The sequence below is a fragment of the Engystomops pustulosus genome, chromosome 2, assembly GCF_040894005.1.
Source record: "Engystomops pustulosus chromosome 2, aEngPut4.maternal, whole genome shotgun sequence".
Classification (NCBI taxonomy): domain Eukaryota; kingdom Metazoa; phylum Chordata; class Amphibia; order Anura; family Leptodactylidae; genus Engystomops; species Engystomops pustulosus.
In genome coordinates, this window is record NC_092412.1 from 164,210,542 (window position 1) to 164,231,829 (window position 21,288).

General features: G+C 41.2%; 1 protein-coding gene across 5 annotated transcripts in view; it reads left to right on the forward strand.

The window, feature by feature from the left end:
• Positions 1 to 475: 475 nt before the first annotated feature.
• Positions 476 to 21,288, forward strand: part of SPDEF (SAM pointed domain containing ETS transcription factor) — a 137,192-nt gene continuing 116,379 nt past the window's right edge. For 3 of the 5 annotated variants that reach the window (XM_072137204.1, XM_072137205.1, XM_072137206.1), the window contains exon 1: positions 476 to 552. In XM_072137204.1, the coding sequence (XP_071993305.1) occupies positions 507 to 552 (46 nt within the window). In that variant the 5' untranslated portion in view covers positions 476 to 506. Of the gene's footprint in view, positions 553 to 19,265; positions 19,401 to 19,697; positions 19,823 to 21,288 lie in introns of those variants that run through there. The other 2 variants (XM_072137208.1, XM_072137207.1) reach the window with 2 other exon arrangements.

Sequence of the window (21,288 nt, forward strand, 5' to 3'; positions counted from 1 at the left end):
CAAACTCGGCTTATGCTCGAGTAAAAAAAATATAGGTTTTTACCAGATTTTTGTGGTAAAATTAGGGGCCTCGGCTTATACTTGGGTCGGCATATACTCGAGTATATACAGGGTATGTTTATATTTTTGTTCTGTCATTGTTTGTACATTGTTTGGACGCCAGGTAGTGTGTTCTGACTTTTTTACCCTCTACCGTGTAGGTATATTTTCACTGGCTTGTATTATGTTATACACATTATACTTATTGTTACAACTGTGGCCTTATTATCTGGCATGTCTATGGTGTGCACTGTGCACTTTATTTACTCATGTATTTTTTTGTCCTGTATCCTGGACTTTATTTAATTGTACCTGTACTAGCATATGGATACACTGCCTGGTGTTGTATTTGTTTTTTGCATTCCTCTTCCTGTCTTCCACATATCTGTATTTTAATGAATTTTGAATAATAAAGCAATATATTTTTTATAGATAAATGCACTTTTCCTAGTGTTTCTGGAAAGGTGATGATGACACTCTCCCGTGGGTTAAACAGAAGGAGGACCCGGGACGGTACGTGAAAAGATTTTTTTTATATATAAAACAATAAAAGCAAAACGCGTTTCAGACCCGGAGTGGATCCTTCATCAGTTGCATAAATCTGTGGACATACATGCGGCTTTTTAAAGAAGCGATTTTGGCGCGGTATGATCACCGGTAAATGGCGACCGAGCAGATCAATTAATGGATGACAGAAATAATCGATAAACATTTCAAATATTTACACAAATGCAATAAATAAATAATAAAATACATAACCTATATACATGACCTATTTACAATTGTACCTTTATATTGCGTCCTGGACATAATTAATATGTGGTGTGATAACAGAATGAATGGCTTGATGGTAAGGACCGGGATGTGGAGAAATCCTTTTCCGTAGTGACTCGCGGTGGATTCGAGAAAAAAACTACAAAAATGGGCGACATTGCCACACAGGACTACAACTACGGATGCTAGCAGGGGTCAAAAGAGTGTCGGATGTATGGGATGTCTAGCTACGGATGCTTATAAGGTTAAAAAAGGTGCCGAGTTTGGAGGAGGGTGGTGGACATTCCGTTATAACCTGATACCGATGTAAAAGAACAACGACACAAGGGAGTATGTGGCTAATAGATTATACATCGGTATAGGTCATCATCATAAGATATATTTGAGGGGGATGGTAGTAAATGTATCCTTATATTAATATCGTCTCTGTGGCTTCATCAAGACCTTGCGGTTTGAGTGTTTTAAGTTTGTACATCCAGAATATCTCTTTCCATTTCAAGATCTCAAATCTGTTCGAAATCCCCTCGTTCACATGGTCTATTGGTATAATATTATATTTAAAGTCATCTTTGTGTTTTAATTCCATATGTCTGGAAAGGATATGATTCTTGTTACCGTGACTTATATTGAACCTATGTTAATTCAATCTACAGTGAAGTAGTTGTGTAGTGCGTCCTACATATTGTAGTCCACATTGACAATCTATGAGGTAGATAACAAACCGTGATTGGCAGGTCATATTCATATAAAAGGAGCTCTGATTATGTGTGATGAAATTACAGCATAGACAACTTTTTTTGTTACATTTGGACACTTTTGAGTTAGTATTATCCGTGCCTGATGCTTTTTGTTTTTTATGTTGCTTCGGTACATTTGGAGCCAGTCTCTGTTTTAATGTTTTCGCCCTTCTGTATGTGAACAATGGGTTCTTGGGGATGATCTTTTCTAAGTAAGGGTCATTCAATAAAATGTACCAACGTTTTTTAATAATATTTTCAATTTTTTAAAAATCATTTGTATATGTGGTAATGAACCTAATCTGATTGTTCTCTTTCTTATCACCTGTCGATGTATTCTTCATGGACTGTAAACACTCTTGTTGCGTGTATTTGTTCGCTTTGTGTTTTGCATTTGTGAAAATTTCCTTCGGATACTCTTTTTCCAAAAAGCGCTTTTCTATTATTTTCGCCTGTTTTGCATATGTGGTATTGTTTGTACAGTTTTTTCTTAATCGAAGAAATTGACTTTACGGTATATTGCATAACCATTTTTTATGATGGTTGCTATGCAAATTTAGGTAACTATTGATATCCAACGGTTTGAAGTATGTTTCTGTAATGATGTTTTCTGCATTATGTTTGATTATTAAATCCAGGAACTCGATCTGTTCTTTTTCTATGTTTAGGGTTAACTTTATACCCCAGTCATTGTTATTAATCTTTTTAAAGAATTTTTTGAGTGAGGTTTGATCTCCTCCCCAGATCGTCTATGTATCTAAAGTAGGTGATTGGGCTGCCCTGATGTAATTCATATGGGGTAATAAAGATGTCCCCAAAAGCCCCCATAAAAAGATTGGCGTATGAGGGGGCTACTCAGGTCCCCATCACCGTTCCTCTTGTTTGATGGTACGTGGTGTCATTATATAAAAAGTAATTCTTCTGCAATATGAATTGTGGACACTGTAAGAGGAAGTCTTTTTGATCTTCCTTGATGTTTTCATCTTGTTCTAGAGTGTATTCTACACTGGCTAGTCTTATACAGTGGTCTATGTTACTGTATAGTGCAGTGACATCCATAGTGGCTAGCCAGTAATGTTGTTTCCATTGAATCTCTTGTAGTTTCCCAATCAGATCACCAGAATCTTTGATATAGCTGGGTAGGTTAGTGACATGTGGTTGTAGGTACAAATCTATGTAATGTGATAAATTACTTGTTAGGCTGTTCACATTAGAAACAATAGGTCTTCCCGGTGGTACAGTGGGAAGCTTATGTATTTTTGGATGATAAAAATACGGCTTGTTGGGTTGGATGATGGTGATAAATTTATTTTCTTTTTTATTTAGGAAACCTTTGGTATCCTGATTTAATCATATTATTGAATTCCTTGGTTATGGTGGGAAATGGATCAACCTGAATTCTATTGTAATATTGGTTGTCCGACAGGATGCTATTGGCCTCCTTTTCATAGTCGTTCCAATCCTGTATATCAGTCCCTCCGCCCTTATCTGCAGCTCTGATTATGATCTTATCATTTTTTTCAAAATTTTTAAGGGCGATGAGTTCAGATTTATTAGGATTTTTGGTGGTTTTGGTGTAATTCCCAAGACCAATGCAGAAGAGTTTCCCTAGGCAATCACCTACGGCTGCCTAATCCCTCATCCCTGGCCTGGCCACAGTAGTAGGAATCGCCAACAAATAACCTCATTTTGTAAACTTTATTGTTCACGGATTTTATCAAGGGTTATAGGAAGCATTTGAACACTAGGATAGGAATTCCTTTTCCTTGTTAATGCTAAACCTTGGATGTATAGTGATGTAATCTCACATTTTTCTGTCCCTGTACTTTTTTCTAAAAGCAGATGGCAATTTTTGGGTTTTTCAATGGCGCATTTTATATGATATAGGGCAGATCAAGTGCAGGCGTGGGTTTGTCTCGCCCCTCACCCCACACCAGAAATTTTAAGATATATCTATGCATGACATAGAACTGCACTATATCCTGCATCTAAAGCTGGGTCATGGCTCGTCACCCCGTCTTCCAGTCCAACTGATATAAAGGTCAGAATAGTCATAATTGCTTGCAGTAGTGAGCTGATATAAACAGGGGATAGGCTAGGGATATGGAAGATGATCATGAGGGAGGGAGGAGAGAGGAGGCATTTAGGAGACAATGACTTGTGCCACCTGAACTACCCCCACCCTCCCCAGACTCACCACACACTGCTGGAAGGGAGACAGATAATGTTAAGGAAATTATTAAAAATCTTTGGAATTCTTAAGATGCACAACAAAGGCATTTTTCAAATCAACTTTCCAAGCTATTGGAACCTGTCATCATATAAAAATTACCTTTTTGATAAAAGGTTCCCTTTAACTCCATTTCTCTGAGGCTTGCCTACCCTATGTTGCCCAGACTTACACTACAACCAGTTGGTGTACTGTTCTTCATTATATCTGGACTACATAGTGCCACAATAGAGATTATATATTGTATAGACCTACTACTCTTCCTTTAATGTTTTTTTTTTTTGTACCTAGGCCTTTCAACTACTTTTGCTCTCTCCTCCAGCCTTAACAATGAGCAGCAGAACAGACAAAAAATAGTACTGAGCCATGGGGGAATGACCAGTTAATTTACCAGGATTTGCCTCTTGATGATTCTTTCCACTTCTTTATGGACAACCCCTTATATCAAGTGGGGCTATCTCTACTCCATTCCCTAGCGAACAGGAGGGCACCCTGTACCACCTAAATATTTTGTGGAAATCACAATCAATCTAGAGATCAGGGATATCTTCACATGAAAAATAGGTTAAAAAATAGAGGGTATTCAAACTTTAAATTGCAAACTTAAACTGTAACTGTCATTTCAGAAAACTTTTGCTATGTTGTAGGGCAGCTAATTTTAAGCCCCTTTTTAATTGGATTAGTTACCCGAATCTTGCTCCTTTCTCTTGTATTCTGCAGCCTTCCCCCTGTTGTTAGCGACTATTCACTGAGGAGCTGACTATGGAGGGAGAATGAGACCCCCCCGCCCCCGTGGCCTCTCTTTGCTCACAGCCGATTACCTAGCACTCTAGCACTCAGTCATTCCCTACACTTGTATACACATACAACAAACAAATAATCCACACAGACACAAGATGCAGATCAATCACAACCCCCTCCCCCACTCACCTCACACTCCACAGCAGGAAATGGCAGGAAAGGAGAGACTCTCCTTGTCTTCAAGCTGTCCCCTCATGTGCTGTGCTGAAGTTTTACATAGGTAGATACATATGACTAGATAATAGATAGATAGATAGATAGATAGATATGGTCTCATTGGTCAGCAGCGCATGCTTGTGATGAGGTGAGGCAGGTCCTGCCTCTTCTTCTTGCTTAAAGGGGTATTCCCATCTGGGCATTTACATTTAATTAAATTCATTTGCCTTATGTAAACATTTCTTCAATTGGATGTTAATAAAAAAAAATGTTCCTGTGTGAAGATAATTTCTCATAAATGTAGTCATGTTGTCCCTTAGAAATCACATATCTTCCTCGGATACGACCACCTCACAGTCTGGCAGCGGTGGCCAGACTTGCGCTATAGAGTCCTGCCGGACCACCAGGATTCAGCAATCATTACCACAGGATGGCTGCGCGACATGTAGTAACTCCCGGACATTTTATATACAATAACCTTTTGTTTCTTTGTGCACTCACTCCAGCAGAGGTGGCCGTATCCGAGGAAGCTATCTCGAGGACAACATGGCTACATTTATGAGAAATTATCTTCACACAGGAACATTTTTTTTAGTAACTTCTAATTGAAGAAATGTTTATATATGGCAGATTAAGGAAACTGAATACGAGTGCCCAGACGAGAATACCCCTTTAATGTGTTTTTTTTTGAGAGCTGGAAACCGTGGTTGCTATGGGCTAAATAAAGGTACTAAATGAGGACAGAGAGGTAAAATACTTTGAGGAATGATTCCCAGGGACACATTCAAAAGTAGAGCATGCTGAGATTTTAACGCATATGAAAAAAATGCAAGTGTGACAACACCTATTGAATACAATGGGTCAGAGAGCGATGCAATTTCTGCATGTAATATACATGTAATGTACAAAAGATTCTTGTGAAAAAAACGTGAATGCATGGAATTAGGATTAATAAATGCACACAATTTAAAGAATTGTTTGGGAGATAAACAATTGAATTTGAAACTACAGAACAAGAGAACTACTTGACTACAACCACAAATCAAATACCTTGCTGCAGCTTAAAAATTAAATAAAGTGTTAGGGTATTTAAAAAAGAGAGAAACAAACCAGAGACCCAATGTAATCTTATTGTTTTACATTTCCTAGTTAGACCACACCTTTAATATGGGATATACATTCCAAATGGATATAGGAGAGTTATAGAGAGTTAAAAAAATGAGTGGCCTGTTTGCTTAGGGGGATGGGAATCAATTTTTTACTTAAAGGCTATAAAATTGACATTGCTCGTCTTGGGAGAAAGACACCTTAGAGGTGATCTGATCTACATGTACAAATAAATGTGTGATCACTAGAATTGTGCATAGGACCAGGGAAGATACAAAGTGAATGGAGAGGTGATTTAGACATCTACACTGGAGGTCAAAATTAGAGAACAAGGCGTGGCTAGGCAGCCGGAGTGAATGGTCGCACACTAGCTGAGCTCCGCTCCAAGCACAGGGCCCAAAGCGACTAAACAGCACAAAAGTCGGTGATCCTAGCAGGAAAAGCAGTGGAATACCTACCATGGTGACCAGAAGAAAAAAACAAGGGGCGAAACCACAGAAACTCACAGAATTCTTTGGTGCCGCAGACCGAGACCCAATCCAACATGGCGACGGGACATGTGCGCAGATGGTAACAGCATCCCAACCTCCTCCGGAGTCGCAAAGTCAGAGTCCCGCGGAATTGCGGAGAACGAGCTCAGCCCCATCGCTGCCCCGACTGGCTGGAGCAGTGGCAACAGTGGAGACTGACGGGCAAACCATCGGCGTAGGAGAATCCATAGCGGACCATTTCCCGACACTGACTTCCTCCCGCTCATCACCACGCTCGGCGCCATCTTCACAAAGTGGCAGCCCCGCTAAACAGAAACCTCGACTCTGGTCGGATAGTGGCAGTGAGAACTCCCCGGAGCAAAGTCCAAGGACAAAAGAGGCAGAAGGTGAGAACTCTGATATTTTTGACAATTTACCAGCCTCAGATGCAAATATAACCGAGGCCTCTATGAGGGGCATGTTATTGATATTAAGACGCACATTTAAAGAAGATGTGGCACAGCTCGTAAGACCATTGCAGGAATCTGTAACACATCTAGGCAACAGAGTAGACCACATTGAAAATAAAATGGGGGATGTTGTGTCTTCTCACAACGAGTTAATAGACGCTCATTATGAGCTGGAAGATGAGATGACGCAGTTGAGAGCAAAAGTGGCGGACCTAGAAGATAGGTCTCGGAGAAATAACATCAAGGTGCGAGGTATACCAGAGTCTATCTCCCCCAAAGATCTACTGCATTACCTACACCAATTAATGAAAATCCTTCTCCCTGACATAACGGCACAAGAGATGGCAGTAGATAGAATACACAGGGAACCAAGACCAAGTCACCTGCCGGAAAATACCAAACAAAAGACCGCATAATGCTAGCCGCAAGGAAGATAGCCCAGCTACCAGCCCCATATCACAATCTGGCAATATATGCTGACTTATCAGCTGCAACCCTACAACACCGCAGGTCATTAATCCCAATAACAAAAGCTCTACGTGACAAGCAGCTTGCCTACAAATGGGGGTTCCCAACACGTCTCATCATCTCCAAAGATAATAAAACCTACATCATCCACAACCTGGAAGAAGGCAAAGCTCTACTGAGTCGTTGGAATGTACAAGTGGCAGCAGATCTTCCAAAAGAGAAGCAGAAGGCACCGTTGGAGGCAGAATGGCAGCAGAGGAAGAAGAGGGATTGCAGATGAATGGACTATATGCCCTGAAGGATGTAGAATCCTCTCCTTCACTTGAACCGGCTTCTACATGACTGTTACCCTGATCCCGCACCATCCGGTGCGCGTTATATCCTTTTTTAGAGCACATAGCGCTCTTTTGATTTTTGTTACTGTTTACTTACCTGGTTTTTGGGATGAGTATGTTCAAATGATGGGGGGAGGGAGATGGGGGAACCTCTTAAGAAATAAGGTAGCGCAATTCCCACCGATCCGATCTATAAGAGTAAAGTGCCTGAGGGATAAGCATATATATAAAATGAAGTAAGATGGTTCTCAAACTTGCTTCACTAAATGTTAAAGGATTAAATACCCCACAAAAAAGATCGTACCTGTGGACTGAAGTAAAAAGTCTTGCATGTGACATATTTTGTGCTCAAGAAACGCACCTGATTTCAAAAGATGCGCACCGTATCTCACATCCAAGCTTTCCTTTTATATACCATTCCCATTTCAATACCAAAAAAAGAGGGGTGATGCTAATGATAAAAAATAATGTTGCAGTACAAGAGGAGAAAGTGCTATTAGATACTAAAGGAAGGTATATTATATTTGTGGGAACATTAAATAATGTTCAATATACCATTGTAAATATTTATGCCCCTAACAAGGGCCAGCAGGGTTTCCTTCAGAAGGTCTTAAGGCTGGTCGAATCTGTGAAGCAAGGTCGCACTGTGTTCTGCGGAGATTTCAATAGCATTCCAGACTCCACCATAGACTGTACCCCCTTAGCGTCTTCTAAGCGATACTGTTTAAATAACGGGATTTGGAAAGCAGAGTTATACGACGTGTGGAGGATACTACACACCACAGAACGTGACTACTCATTCCATTCTCCAGTCCATAATAGTTACTCCCGCATAGACCTATTCCTATTGGACAGACAAGTACTGCCATTAGCTACAGCAGCTACAATTGAAATTATAAAATGGTCGGATCATGCCGCGATTACATTAACCTTGGCAGAACAAGATGACCAGCCTCGAGCCTTCATGTGGAGAAGCAATACATACATCATGTCACATACTAAATACAGACCACTAATAGAAAGGGATATGAGAGAATTCATAAAATTCAATGAGGGCTCAGTAAAACCTGAGACTTTTTGGAATGCAAATAAGATGTTTGTGAGAGGCATTCTAAGGAAATATGGTCATATTGATAAGAAAGTCAGATCACAGGAAATCTCTAACCTCCTTAGTAAATTACAAACACTAGAATCCTCTAACAAAACATCCCCATCTCCTACAATAGTTACCCAACTGATGGAAGTGCGCCATAAACTACAACATCTGTTGTTACATGCTTATGAGTTCAAACTGAGGAAAACCAAAACACAATACTATGCACAGGGAAATAAGGCAGGGAAATTACTAGCGGCAAAATTGAAGGCAAAGCAAACGCAGACTAGAATTCCATACATGCTACAAAAAGATGGGAAGTCTAAATTATATGGCCCTAGGGATATTGCCAATAGATTTAAGGAGTTTTACTCCTCATTATATAACCTAAAACAAGACCCTTTTACGGCTGAACCGGAGTTAGCAGACATCAGATCCTTTTTGAGATCTGCTAAACTACCCAAGCTCACATCAGAACAATTAAACTCATTAAACAAACCCATAACATTTGAGGAGGTCTCCAAAATCATTAACTCACTGTCAGCAGGAAAATCCCCAGGCCCAGATGGAATTCGCAATGAATTCTATAAACTATTTCAACACATCTTCATGTCCCCATTGTGCCAAACTATGCAGAATGCAATGCTAACAGGTGTCTTCCCATCAGAAAACCAGGAAGCATTGGTGGTCACAATCCCTAAACCGGGGAAAGCATCAAATACCCCACAAAATTTCAGACCCATATCATTGCTAAATTCAGACCTGAAAATTTATGCAAAGCTCTTGGCATGGAGATTGGCACCGATGATCCCCAAATTAATTAATGCCGATCAAACAGGATTCGTAAAGGGACGGTTGGCTCAGGACAACACTAGGAGAATTTTAAATATACAACACTATGTAGAGAAGAAAGGCTTTAGACGCCGAGAAGGCGTTTGACCGAGTACAGTGGTCGTTCGCCTTCTCGGCACTTGAGGAAATGGGAATAACCGGGAGTATACTGGATGCTATTAAAGCTCTATATTCCTCCCCCTCAGCTAGAGTTTTTGTAAACGGAGCCATATCTGACACATTTGACATAACCAATGGAACTAGGCAGGGGTGCCCCCTGTCCCCTTCAGTATTTATTCTCTCCATTGAACCATTAGCACAACTTCTCAGGCAGGACAGCCGGATTAAAGGAGTGGAGATAGGAGGCCAATATCACACTATATCATTATATGCAGACGATATAATTCTCACCCTGGCAGATCCAGAAAGATCCTTAGAAGCAGCAATGAAGCTTATAAACAAATTTGGCAGGCTTTCTCTCTATAAACTAAACACACAAAAAACTCAAGCCCTCCCCCTGAATATAGATGAAGAAACACAATATGCCATGAAAGAAAAATATAAGTTTGATTGGCAATCTCAGAAAATATCATATCTAGGAGCCTCTATATCCACCCCATTTAACTCTATATACAAACAAAACTATGCTCCAATGTTGGAATCTATTAAAGGGGAAATGTTAAGATTATCTAAAATTGAAGTCTCGTGGCTAGGAAAAATAGCAGCTTTTAAAATGTTACTACTACCCAGGTTGCTTTATCTATTCAACACGCTTCCAATCCAGGTTCCCAGAAGTTTCTTTATCTCCATGCAAGCAGCCCTCACAAAGTAAGTGTGGGCCAATAAACCACCCCGACTGAATAAAACTATACTATACAAACACAGACTAGTGGGTGGAATAGGATTACCTAACATATACCACTACTATTTAGCATCAAGTATCAAACAGATGTCTTGCTGGTTTCAAGACCAAACGGATAAGCCATGGCTCCAAATAGAGAAACATCTTGCCTTACCACTAAAGCTCACGTCTTTGACGTCAATAGCCTTCACAAACAACCCATACCCACCATTAACCTCCCCTCTAACCAAAACCTCAGTAGAGGTATGGCGAGCAACTCATAAACTAATCGGCAGCCCAACCCAAGTTGATACTAGCTCCATAAGCCTAGATTTAGCTAAGATGAGTATTCCAGACATCCAGACCATATCATGGGAAAGTAAAGGAATGAACAATATCAAACAGGTGTTAGAATCCACACACATAGACAACTTCACAAAAACACGTATCCAACACTACATCAGGAATTACAGAAACACAAAACAAACATTCCATCATGGACTTTCAGATCAAGTCCGGAAGCAATCACAAAACCTACGTATATATTATGATATGATCTCACAATCCAGACTATTTCATAAATCACACCCATATAAAAGCTGGGAGAGATCCTTGCAAAGATCAATATCGGATGCGGAATGGGAGTGCCATAGCGCTAAACGCCAAAGCACTTACATGCATAACGCATATAGAAACAGCAACTAAAGTCCATTTGCGCTGGTATAGAACACCAGACATACTACACAACATATTTCCACAAACCACAGATAGATGCTGGAGAGGGTATGGTCTAAAGGGTACCCTGGCACACATTTTTTGGGAGTGCCCTCATATACAGAAATACTGGATAGATGCATTTCATTTACTATCCTCTCTAGTAGGGAAAACAATCAAAGGCAGCTTAGCTATAGCTCTACTATCATTAGACTTAAGTGAAATGCATAAATCCCACAGAATCTTGGTAAGCAAAATACTCACCATGGCAAAACTACTTTTAGCACGCAATTGGAAGAGCACTACGGTACCCACTATAGCCGACCTACACAAAGAGATTAATGTCACATATAGCTATGAGAAAACCATTGCATGGGGAAATGGTACTATAACCAAACTACAGGAGATTTGGGACTCCTGGACTGGACACGTGGCGTACATTAGGATCTAGAGGGAAAAATCCCCCCACACCCCCCCCCCCACACCCCCCCCCCCCCCACGCCGCCCATCCATTCAGTTATGCGTTTAAGATACAGCCCAGGAATACAGGAACATACTGTTATTATCGTTAATGTTATTACTGTTCTGTTATATTACAAGTGTTAAATGAGAGTACAGCGATACATAAAATCAGAGACAAGTAAAGGACGCGATGGATATGTTTTCTTCGGATGAATAAGATAGACGTTCCTATATTCTTTATTCAGAAACTTAACGTGGTCTATGCAATGCACTCATTAACAAGAACAATAACTGTTAAACATAGTGTACAATAGAATTCCATCCAAAGCTGCATCATTGTATATAACATACTTGTCTTAAAAAATAGAGTGACTGCGTTCACTCAAGATATTCTTTGCTCATGTTTTATGTATATTATTCAAAAAATTTTCAATAAAAACTTATTGTTGAAAAAAAAATTAGAGAACAAGACACAATTTCCTAAATTGTATATATTAGGAATATAAAGGTAAATGAGATAATTGTAAAAGAACACTGATCAAAATCTGAGAACACTTTCAGATACCTGCAAGTTATTGTTGTTAATCTGGTACCTTTTGCTAAATTCCTTTAATATGTGATGAAATTTAAAAGGGTATTCCCATATGGCATTCACATTTAATGTAATTTATTTGCCATATGCAAACACATCTTCAATTGGATGTTATTAAAACAAATGTTCCTGTGTGAAAATAATTTCTCATAAATGTAGCCATGTTGTCCACGGATACAACTACCCCCACTCTGGCAGTGGTGGCCAGACATGCACTATTGAGGCCTGTTTGACTACCTGGCTATAGAGTTCATTACCGCAGGATTGCTGTAAGATCTACAGTAACTCCCGGACATTTCATATACAAAAACCTTTTATTTCTTTGTGCAATCACTCCAGCAGAGGTGGCCATATCCAAGGACACAGTCTTGTTTCTAAGGGACCGTATGACTACATTTATAAGAAATTATCTTCACACAGGTAATTTTTTAAAAATAACATCAAATTGAAGAAATGTATATATATATATTTCAGATTAATCAAACTGAATGTGAATGCCCAGATGAGAATACCCCTTTGACTTCACAGTTTTCACTGACTTTGCAAAAATAGCGTGCCGTTCCAAAGATTGTCCAGATGAAAACCAAAGGGCATTCCAAGTTTGTGAATTCTTAAATATTACATCCTTAAAACATCACAATTTCATTCAAGTTCCCTAAGAAGGCTGTTTACCCTTAAAAGAAAAATGCAAGAGAGCACAACATAATGTGGAAAATCTCAATGGGTAATCATTTCAACTCTGCGTCTGGAATTGCTCACCTGTTCAGCATGAATTATAAGGAACTGTTACACACTGGGGTGCAAGTAGAGTCTCTGAGGCTAAAGTCTGTGGACTCCCTAGACCACCGCGGGGAATAACGATGCTAGCTGCAACCCGGGAGCGGAGTCTAAGTGGACGCCTGGTCTTTGCCAGAGCCCGCCGCAAGGTTTTGCTGCGGCGGGGAGCCACCATGTCGCTCCACGGGTGCAACTAGGGACACAGGTAGGCAGGACCACGGGAAGGCAGGACCACAAGAAGGCAGGACCTCGGGACGGCAGGACCTCGGGACGGCAGGGCCTCAGGATGGCTGGCAGGACCTCGGAAGGACAGCTGGCAGGACCTCGGAAGGACGGCTGGCAGGACCTCGGAAGAACGGCTGGCAGGACCTCGGAAGGACGGCTGGCAGGACCTCGGAAGAACGGCTGGCAGGACCTCGGAAGGACGGCTGGACCTCAGAAGGATGGCTGGCAGGACCTCGGAAGGACGGCTCGCAGGACCATGGAAGACCACTGGGATAGCGGACCGCCGCAGGATTACAAGATTGCCACAGGATTACGGGACTGCCACGGGACCACAGGATTGCCACAGGACCACGGGATTGCCACAGGACCACTGGAAAACCACAGGAACACTGGAACACCTAAGGAACACGGAGGTGTCTGGAAACGCTCAGGAATCAGGAGGCGTCTGGAAATGCACAGGAATCACGAAGGCATCTGGAAATTCTCAGGAGGCTTTCTCTTCAGCAGAATGACCTGAAGATCCGGCAGGGAATGCTGGGAGTCGCCAGGCTATATAGCAGAGCCGGGAATGCTAGCACCAATTGGGAGGACGCTGGTCCTTTAAATTCCTGGAGAGTCGGGTGAGCACGCCCTAGCATTGGGAGCACGCAGCCTCGACAAGAAGCAGGAGTGCGGCCTCGGAGAAAGCCGACGTGGGACTAGGACGGGACCGTCGCGGAATCCGGAGCCAGATGAGGGGAGTATGGACCTGGGGGAGCGGGGACAGCGACAGCAGACACAGGTGCACCTTTGATCCGTACCGAGGATCGCGGGTGTAACCATGACAGTACCCCCCCCCCTTAGGGACCCTCTTCTCTTCTTCTTCAGCCTCTTCTTCTTCTCACTTTCTCCAATTGTTCTCGGTGACAGAACACCTGAGGAGGAGAGTAGGAACAGTGAAGACAGGACCTAATGGCACTTGGACCTGGCATGGAACAACCAAGGGCATCTTGAGGACATCTAGAACATATTGTAGCCAGAGGCTGAAGCGACTCTTGGGAAGCCGCAGGCTGGAGCGACTCTTGGGAAGCCGCAGGCTGGAGCGACTCTTGGGAAGCCGCAGGCTGGAGCGACTCTTGGGAAGCCGCAGGCTGGAGCGACTCTTGGGAAGCCGCAGGCTGGAGCGACTCTTGGGAAGCCGCAGGCTGGAGCGACTCTTGGGAAGCCGCAGGCTGGAGCGACTCTTGGGAAGCCGCAGGCTGGAGCGACTCTTGGGAAGCCGCAGGCTGGAGCGACTCTTGGGAAGCCGCAGGCTGGAGCGACTCTTGGGAAGCCGCAGGCTGGAGCGACTCTTGGGAAGCCGCAGGCTGGAGCGACCCTTGAAAAGCCGCAGGCTGGAGTGACTCTTGGGTTGCCACAGGCTGGAGTGACTTTTGGGTAGCCGCAGGAGCAGCACTGGGAAACTCCGAAGGCACTGGAGTGGCTTGTGGGTAAGCCGGAGCAGCTCTGGAAAGCTGCGGAGACACTGGAGCAGCTTGTGGGAAAGCCAGAGCAGCTCTGGGAGGCTCGGAGGCTGAGGAGCTACTGGAGCAGCCCTGGAAAACTGCGGAGGCTGGAGCACCGCTGGAGCAGCACTGGGGAGCTGTGGAGGCAGGAGCGCTGCTGGAGCAGCACTGGGGTGGCTTTTGGCACCCCAGTGGAAATCAGAGCCAGGTGAGGTGAGTATGGACATGGGGTACGGGGACAGCAGCAGACACGGCTGTTTTGGGGGAAAAAATGGCTAGAAGGTTGGAGGAATGTTTAAACTAGAGACCTGGGGGGAGGGCAACTACACTTGTGCAGGGCAAATAGACAGTGTAGATAGAGAGCTGGGAAGAGTCATAGTCCATGGGGGAGGAAGGGGGGCTGGAATGGGATTGGGGAATAAGAACAAAAGGAATATGGACAGGGAAAACCATATAAAGTGTATGTACACAAATGCCAGAAACCTCACAAACAAAATGGAGGAACTGGAACTCTTGATGTTGGAGTGGAAATATGATATAGTGAGTATCAGCGAGACATGGCTGGACAGTAGCTATGACTGGGCTGTTACTATAGATGGTTATAGTCTTTTTAGAAAGGATCGTATAAATAAAAAGGGGGGAGGGGTTTGTTTATATGTGAATTCTTGCCTCAAGCCTGTCTTGCGAGATGACATCAGTGACGCAAATGCAAATGTGGAGTCCCTATGGGTGGAGATAAGGGGAGGGAAAAAGAATAATAAAATATTACTAGGGGTTTGTTATAAGGCTCCAAATATAATGGAGGCAGCAGAGGAAATGCTGATAAGTGAAATGGATGCGGCTTCAAAGCATGGTGAAGTACTTATCATGGGGGACTTCAATTACCCAGATATTGACTGGGGGGCAGAAACATGCAGGTCCTTCAAAGGCAGCAGGTTCTTGTCAACAACAAAAGACAATTACCTGTCGCAGCTAGTCCTGGAGCCAACAAGAGGGGGGCCCTGCTGGACCTTATCCTTACCAACAGACCTGATAGGGTATCAAAACTACAGGTTGGGGGGAACCTGGGGAATAGTGATCATAATATCATTGATTTTGTATTACGCTTTACTAAGAATGTTAGGGAAGGGACAACCAACACTCTAAACTTCAGGAGGGCAAACTTTCAGCAACTAAGGGAAGACCTTAAAGGCATAGACTGAGATAATGTACTCAAAGACAAAAGCCCCCCCCAAAAATGGGACTTTTTCCTCATATATTCTGAAAAAGTCCTGTGAGAAACACATACCTTATGGGAAAAAGCATAAGAGGAACAAGAAAAAGCCTATGTGGCTAACTAGTCTTGTAAGGAAAGCAATAAGCGAAAAAGATAAGGCGTTTAAGGTGCTAAAACGTGAAGGCATTACAGGATTATCGAGAGAAAAATAAATCCTGTAAAAAGCAGATAAAGGCTGCAAAAATAGAGACTGAGAGAAATATTGCCACGGAGAGAAAAAATAATCCCAAATTATTTTTCAAGTATATAAATGATAAGAAACTAAAAACAGAGAGTGTGGGTCCCCTTAGAAATAACATGGGGGTCATGGTGGAAGGAGATGAGGAAAGGGCCAATCTACTGAATGTCGCCTTCTCAGCTGTCTTTACCCAGGAAAATCCCCTGGTGGAAGACACAATGAGGAATAATGTAAATTCTTTTTGGAATGTCAACAGTTTAACCCAGGAAGAGGTACGGCGCCGCCTCGCAACCACTAAGATAGATAAATCACCGGGGCCAGATGGCATACACCCCCGGGTTCTGCATGAACTATGTACCGTGATAGACAGACCGTTATTTTTAATATTTGAAGATTCACTGAGGACTGGTTATATTCCACAGGACTGGCGCATAGCAAATGTGGTACCAATATACAAAAAAAGATCAAATAGCGATCCTGGAAACTACAGAAAATATTTGAGAGGTTTGTTAGAGATGCTATCCTGGAGTATCTCACTGTGCATAACCTTATAACCCAGTGTCAGCATGGGTTTATGAGAGATCGGTCCTGTCAGACTAATCTGATTGGTTTCTACGAGGAGGTAAGTTCAAGACTGGATCTGGGAAACGCTGTGGATGTTGTATATCTGGACTTTTCAAAGGCATTTGACACCGTGCCACATAAAAGGTTGGTATATAAAATGAGACTGCTGGGAATAGGAGAAAATCTGTGTATTTGGGTAAGTAATTGGCTTAGTGGTAGAAAACAGAGGGTGGTCATTAATGACACATTCTCAGATTGGGTTGATGTTACCAGTGGAGTGCCACAGGGGTCAGTATTGGGGCCACTTCTTTTTAATAATTTTATTAATGACCTTGTAGTGGGTTTACACAGTCAAGTTTCAATATTTGCAGATGATACTAAGCTGTGTAAAGTAATAAATACTGAGGTCGATAGTTTAGCATTACAGAGGGATTTGTGGAAGCTTGAGGAGTGGGCAGAGAAATGGTTGATGAGGTTTAATGTAGATAAATGTAAAGTTATGTGTTAAGATTGGTACACAAAAGACAGGGGATAGTGTGCCCTGAGCTTGCCCCAACCTCTGTCCCTTCCTATAGCCCCCCCACGCTAAACCGTGGGGCGACTACTTGAAGACTCGAGATACGCTGGATAAGTGAGGGAAGGGAAACACAAACAGACTGACAAACATAAAACACAAAAGAATCGTAAACAAGCCGGAGTCACAACGAGAGGGAACGTCAATAGCAAAATCAGTAGGCAAAGAGTCAAAGTCAAAAACTAGCCGAGGTAACAACAATACAGATACAGATACTGAGCAATACAACCTAGTAGCAGCGAGTGGAGAAAGGGATTTTCAAACACTGGCACAGGTGACTAGTGAAGCTGCAATTTATGCAGCCAGAACTCCACCTCCAGAACCTGATAGGAGCTGGACAGCATCTGGGAATTAACCCCTCATGGTGCAGAACAACCAGGCACCAAGCAGAGGTTCAAAGTCCCAGCCACTCCTAGACAGCGCGAGATCTTAGCAGCCGCTGCCCAGGACGAGAGGTGGAGTTTGCGCGGATACGCGCCGGGGTTCGGAGAACGCTGCTGGTACCACCAGAAGAACCAGAAGTCCCAGCAATCTCCCTAGCGAACCTGACATTATGCACTTGGGCCATGGAAACAAAAAGTATAATTATATTCTAAACGGTCAATTACTTAGTTAAACTGGAGCTGAAAAGGACTTGGGGGTATTGGTGGATGGTAAACTTAATTTTAGTGACCAGAGCCAGGCTGCTAAAGCAAATAAAATTATGGGATGTATCAAGAGAGGAATAGATTCTCATGATAAAGACATAGTTTTGCCCTTATACAAATCCCTGGTCAGACCACACATGGAATATTGTGTACAGTTTTGGGCACCAGTGTATAAAAAGGATATAGTAGAGCTGGAATGGGTGCAGAGGAGAGCAACCAGGATTATTAGAGGAATGGGGGGATTAGAATACACTGACAGATTACAAAATTTGGGATTATTCAGTTTAGAAAAAAGACGACCGAGGGGAGACCTCATTACAATGTACAAATACCTGAACGGACAGTACAAGGATCTCTCCAAAGATCTTTTTATACCTAGACCTGTGACCAGGACAAGGGGGCATCCTCCACGCCTACAAGAGAGGCGATTCTACCATCAACAAAGGTTCTTTACTGTAGGAGCAGTTAGACTATGGAACTCTCTGCCGCAGGAGGTTGTTATGGCGGACTCTATGTACATGTTCAAGAGAGGCCTGGATGCCTTTCTGGAGAGAAAAAATATCACGGGTTATGGGGATAAAACATTTATTTAATTCTTAAAGGTTGGACTTGATGGACTTGGGTCTTTTTCCAGCCTTATATACTATGATACTATGAAATCCAAGTGTGAGAAAACTTATTGCATCATCCCCAAGAAGACCTGTCATGTTTCAGTTTTTCTTGTTTAATAAATTAGAAAAAAAATCTACATTTCAGTTTGTGTCAAGATGGGTTACAGAGTATATATTAATGAGCAAAAAAGAACTTTTTTGATTTGACCAATTGGCTGCAATGAAACAAAGAGTGAAAAATTTAAACAAGTCTGACTACTTTCCGTACCCACTGTATATAAAGCAGTTCTTTACTATGTAGTTAAACTAACAGGTCTTTTTGTTCTGTAAGATCCATGGAAAAGTTGCCATGTAATGAAGCGACTGTTCTGCTATTGCTGTTCATTTAATAATGAAAGTTAAGTAAATCTTCTCATGAGAATACACTGCATTAAAACAATGACAATAACTGAGGAAAGAATGACAGTTTTTTTTAAACAACCAACAAAGAGAAAAGTAAATACTCAGAGTCGCTTAACATGAACATTTAAAAATCATTTAAACTAGCTGCATCAAGTTGATGTAATTTGTGTATATATATATATATATATATATATATATATATATATATATATATATATATATACACACAATATATATATATATATACATACATATACACACACAAAATACTGTGATTTACTTTTGGTATGGAATTTGTCTGCAGAAATATACAACTGTTTAAATGTGCTTGTGTTTCACTGAAGGGTTAAGCGGGCAGGTCCTGCACCTGTTAAATGTGAGCACACAGGGTGTGTTTACTCAGGTACGGGACAGCACTATATAAACTAAGATGATTCCATGGGAGAGAGGAAGGAAAATAATAAGAAAGCAAAAGAGAACGAAAGGAGGAAGAAGAAAAGATTGTGAATCTACAAAAAGCAAAACAGAGAAAATATATTAAGGTAAAAAAAAAAGAATGCCTTCCACAGAGTTAGGTGGTAAACATCAGAAATAGAAATCAACTAAGATACCAGAGGTGCTGGCAGTTGAGATTAAAAGATACACATGCATGGAATAAGCTGAGAAGTTTTGATGAAAAAGGTAAGCCAAAACAGTAAAGGTATAGTTTGGGGAATTCAAAGTATTGTGAGAAGGAAGGAGAAAATAGGAGAGCCATCCCTTACACCAGGGACACGTGTCTCTTCCAGGATTTAAAGCATCGTCAGCGAGAGACAGAGGGAGGAGGCAGACAGAGAAAAAAGAGGAGGGAAAAGAGAGGGCTGAAATAAATACTGGATAAGAGCAAGAAAGGTAAAAGAGAAGTGCCAAAGAGTTGACGTAAATGACACTGTAAAACTTTGCAAGTGACTCTCCTTTAAGACAGGTAAAGTTTTCACTTTCAACTTTTGAAAGATAATACTGCTATAATATTTCCATTCCAAGATAAGTCTTCCATGAGATCCAATTGATATGTGTTGAAACTCTGTTTACTTTGTTGGTGGGTTCCATCATATTTTGTACCTGTGTTTATATTTTGTATGGTAAGATAGCTGATGGTGGGTCTTATTGTTAAACATATTTTTGTAGATTTGGTTACATTTTCTGTCGATTGGTTAGATTTGGGGATTTTCTGTCTGTTTGTAATAGATTCTATAACTGTCGAACCAACTGTTAAAATTCTGCGATGGAATCTACTTACTCCTTCCAAACTAAGTTATACAGAAACTGTGGTGAAGTTATAATATACAATATATTGCACAGTAAAGATGATAGAAAACATCTAGAATGTTTAGTGTGTCACTGTTTGTCCCTTGTGATTTCATGTTTCATTGTGTTCTTGTGTACACAATACTCTGCTACAAATATATTGGTAGAGTTTATTTGTAGAGTTTCTAAACTTTCTCATCAGTGAATGGGTAGGTAACAGTTATTTTGCTGGCACTTTTTGTATAGATTTTTGCATATATTTTCTCATTATACCTAATATACCACTAGTGTCACTGAAATACTTGTTCAACATAAAACATAGATGATAAATGATTTCTATAATGTACCCCATTATCACTTTGTGGGGTAAATGTACAAACAAAATTACACATCACAGAGCAAAATGTGTCAGATGAAACAATGAGAATGAGGGCTCTGCTTGCAAGAGTCAATAATCCATAATTTATCACTTATATTTTCTGCAGCAATACTTTTTTTAACACTAAAGTTTAATAAGCAAAATTGTAAATCTCATGCAGAATAACCCTACCTATTTAAGGGTATCTGAAGTGATACAGATGAAATATGCTGTGAGGATAAACCATTTGACCTCAGAATAGCCATGGATGCCATTCTCTATATCTTACTCTTGGGAAGAAAAGATTTTCATTATGCAGACAGAGCATGGTCTCTTTTAACAGGCTTAAAAGTGTTTTTATCTCTGTGCAACCACTGGAATATATTGGATTTCAGTGTTTTAAGCACAACTTAGCAACGTATATAGCACTATCACAAGTGACCCACATAAGCAATTATCTTTAAATGGTTACACAATAGTCTGATAGTATTTTAATAAGTAAGTACCCAAGCAAAGGTTGTGTTTAGTTGCAATGGATAAAGAATCTAGTTTATTTGCATCACTTTTGTAAGCATTGTACAAAAAAAGATATCCTGGTAATATTAACAGGTCAAAAGCACCATATTGATAATTTATGGTTATAGAATATTACAACATCGACTTGTTTTGGGGTCTTAGTATTGATCAACAAATATGGCAATAAAACATCACTATACATGACAAAGTCAGTTCAAAAATATTTTTGTACATTTTAAAATACAAGGCAGAACTGGTGTTTTCAGTAC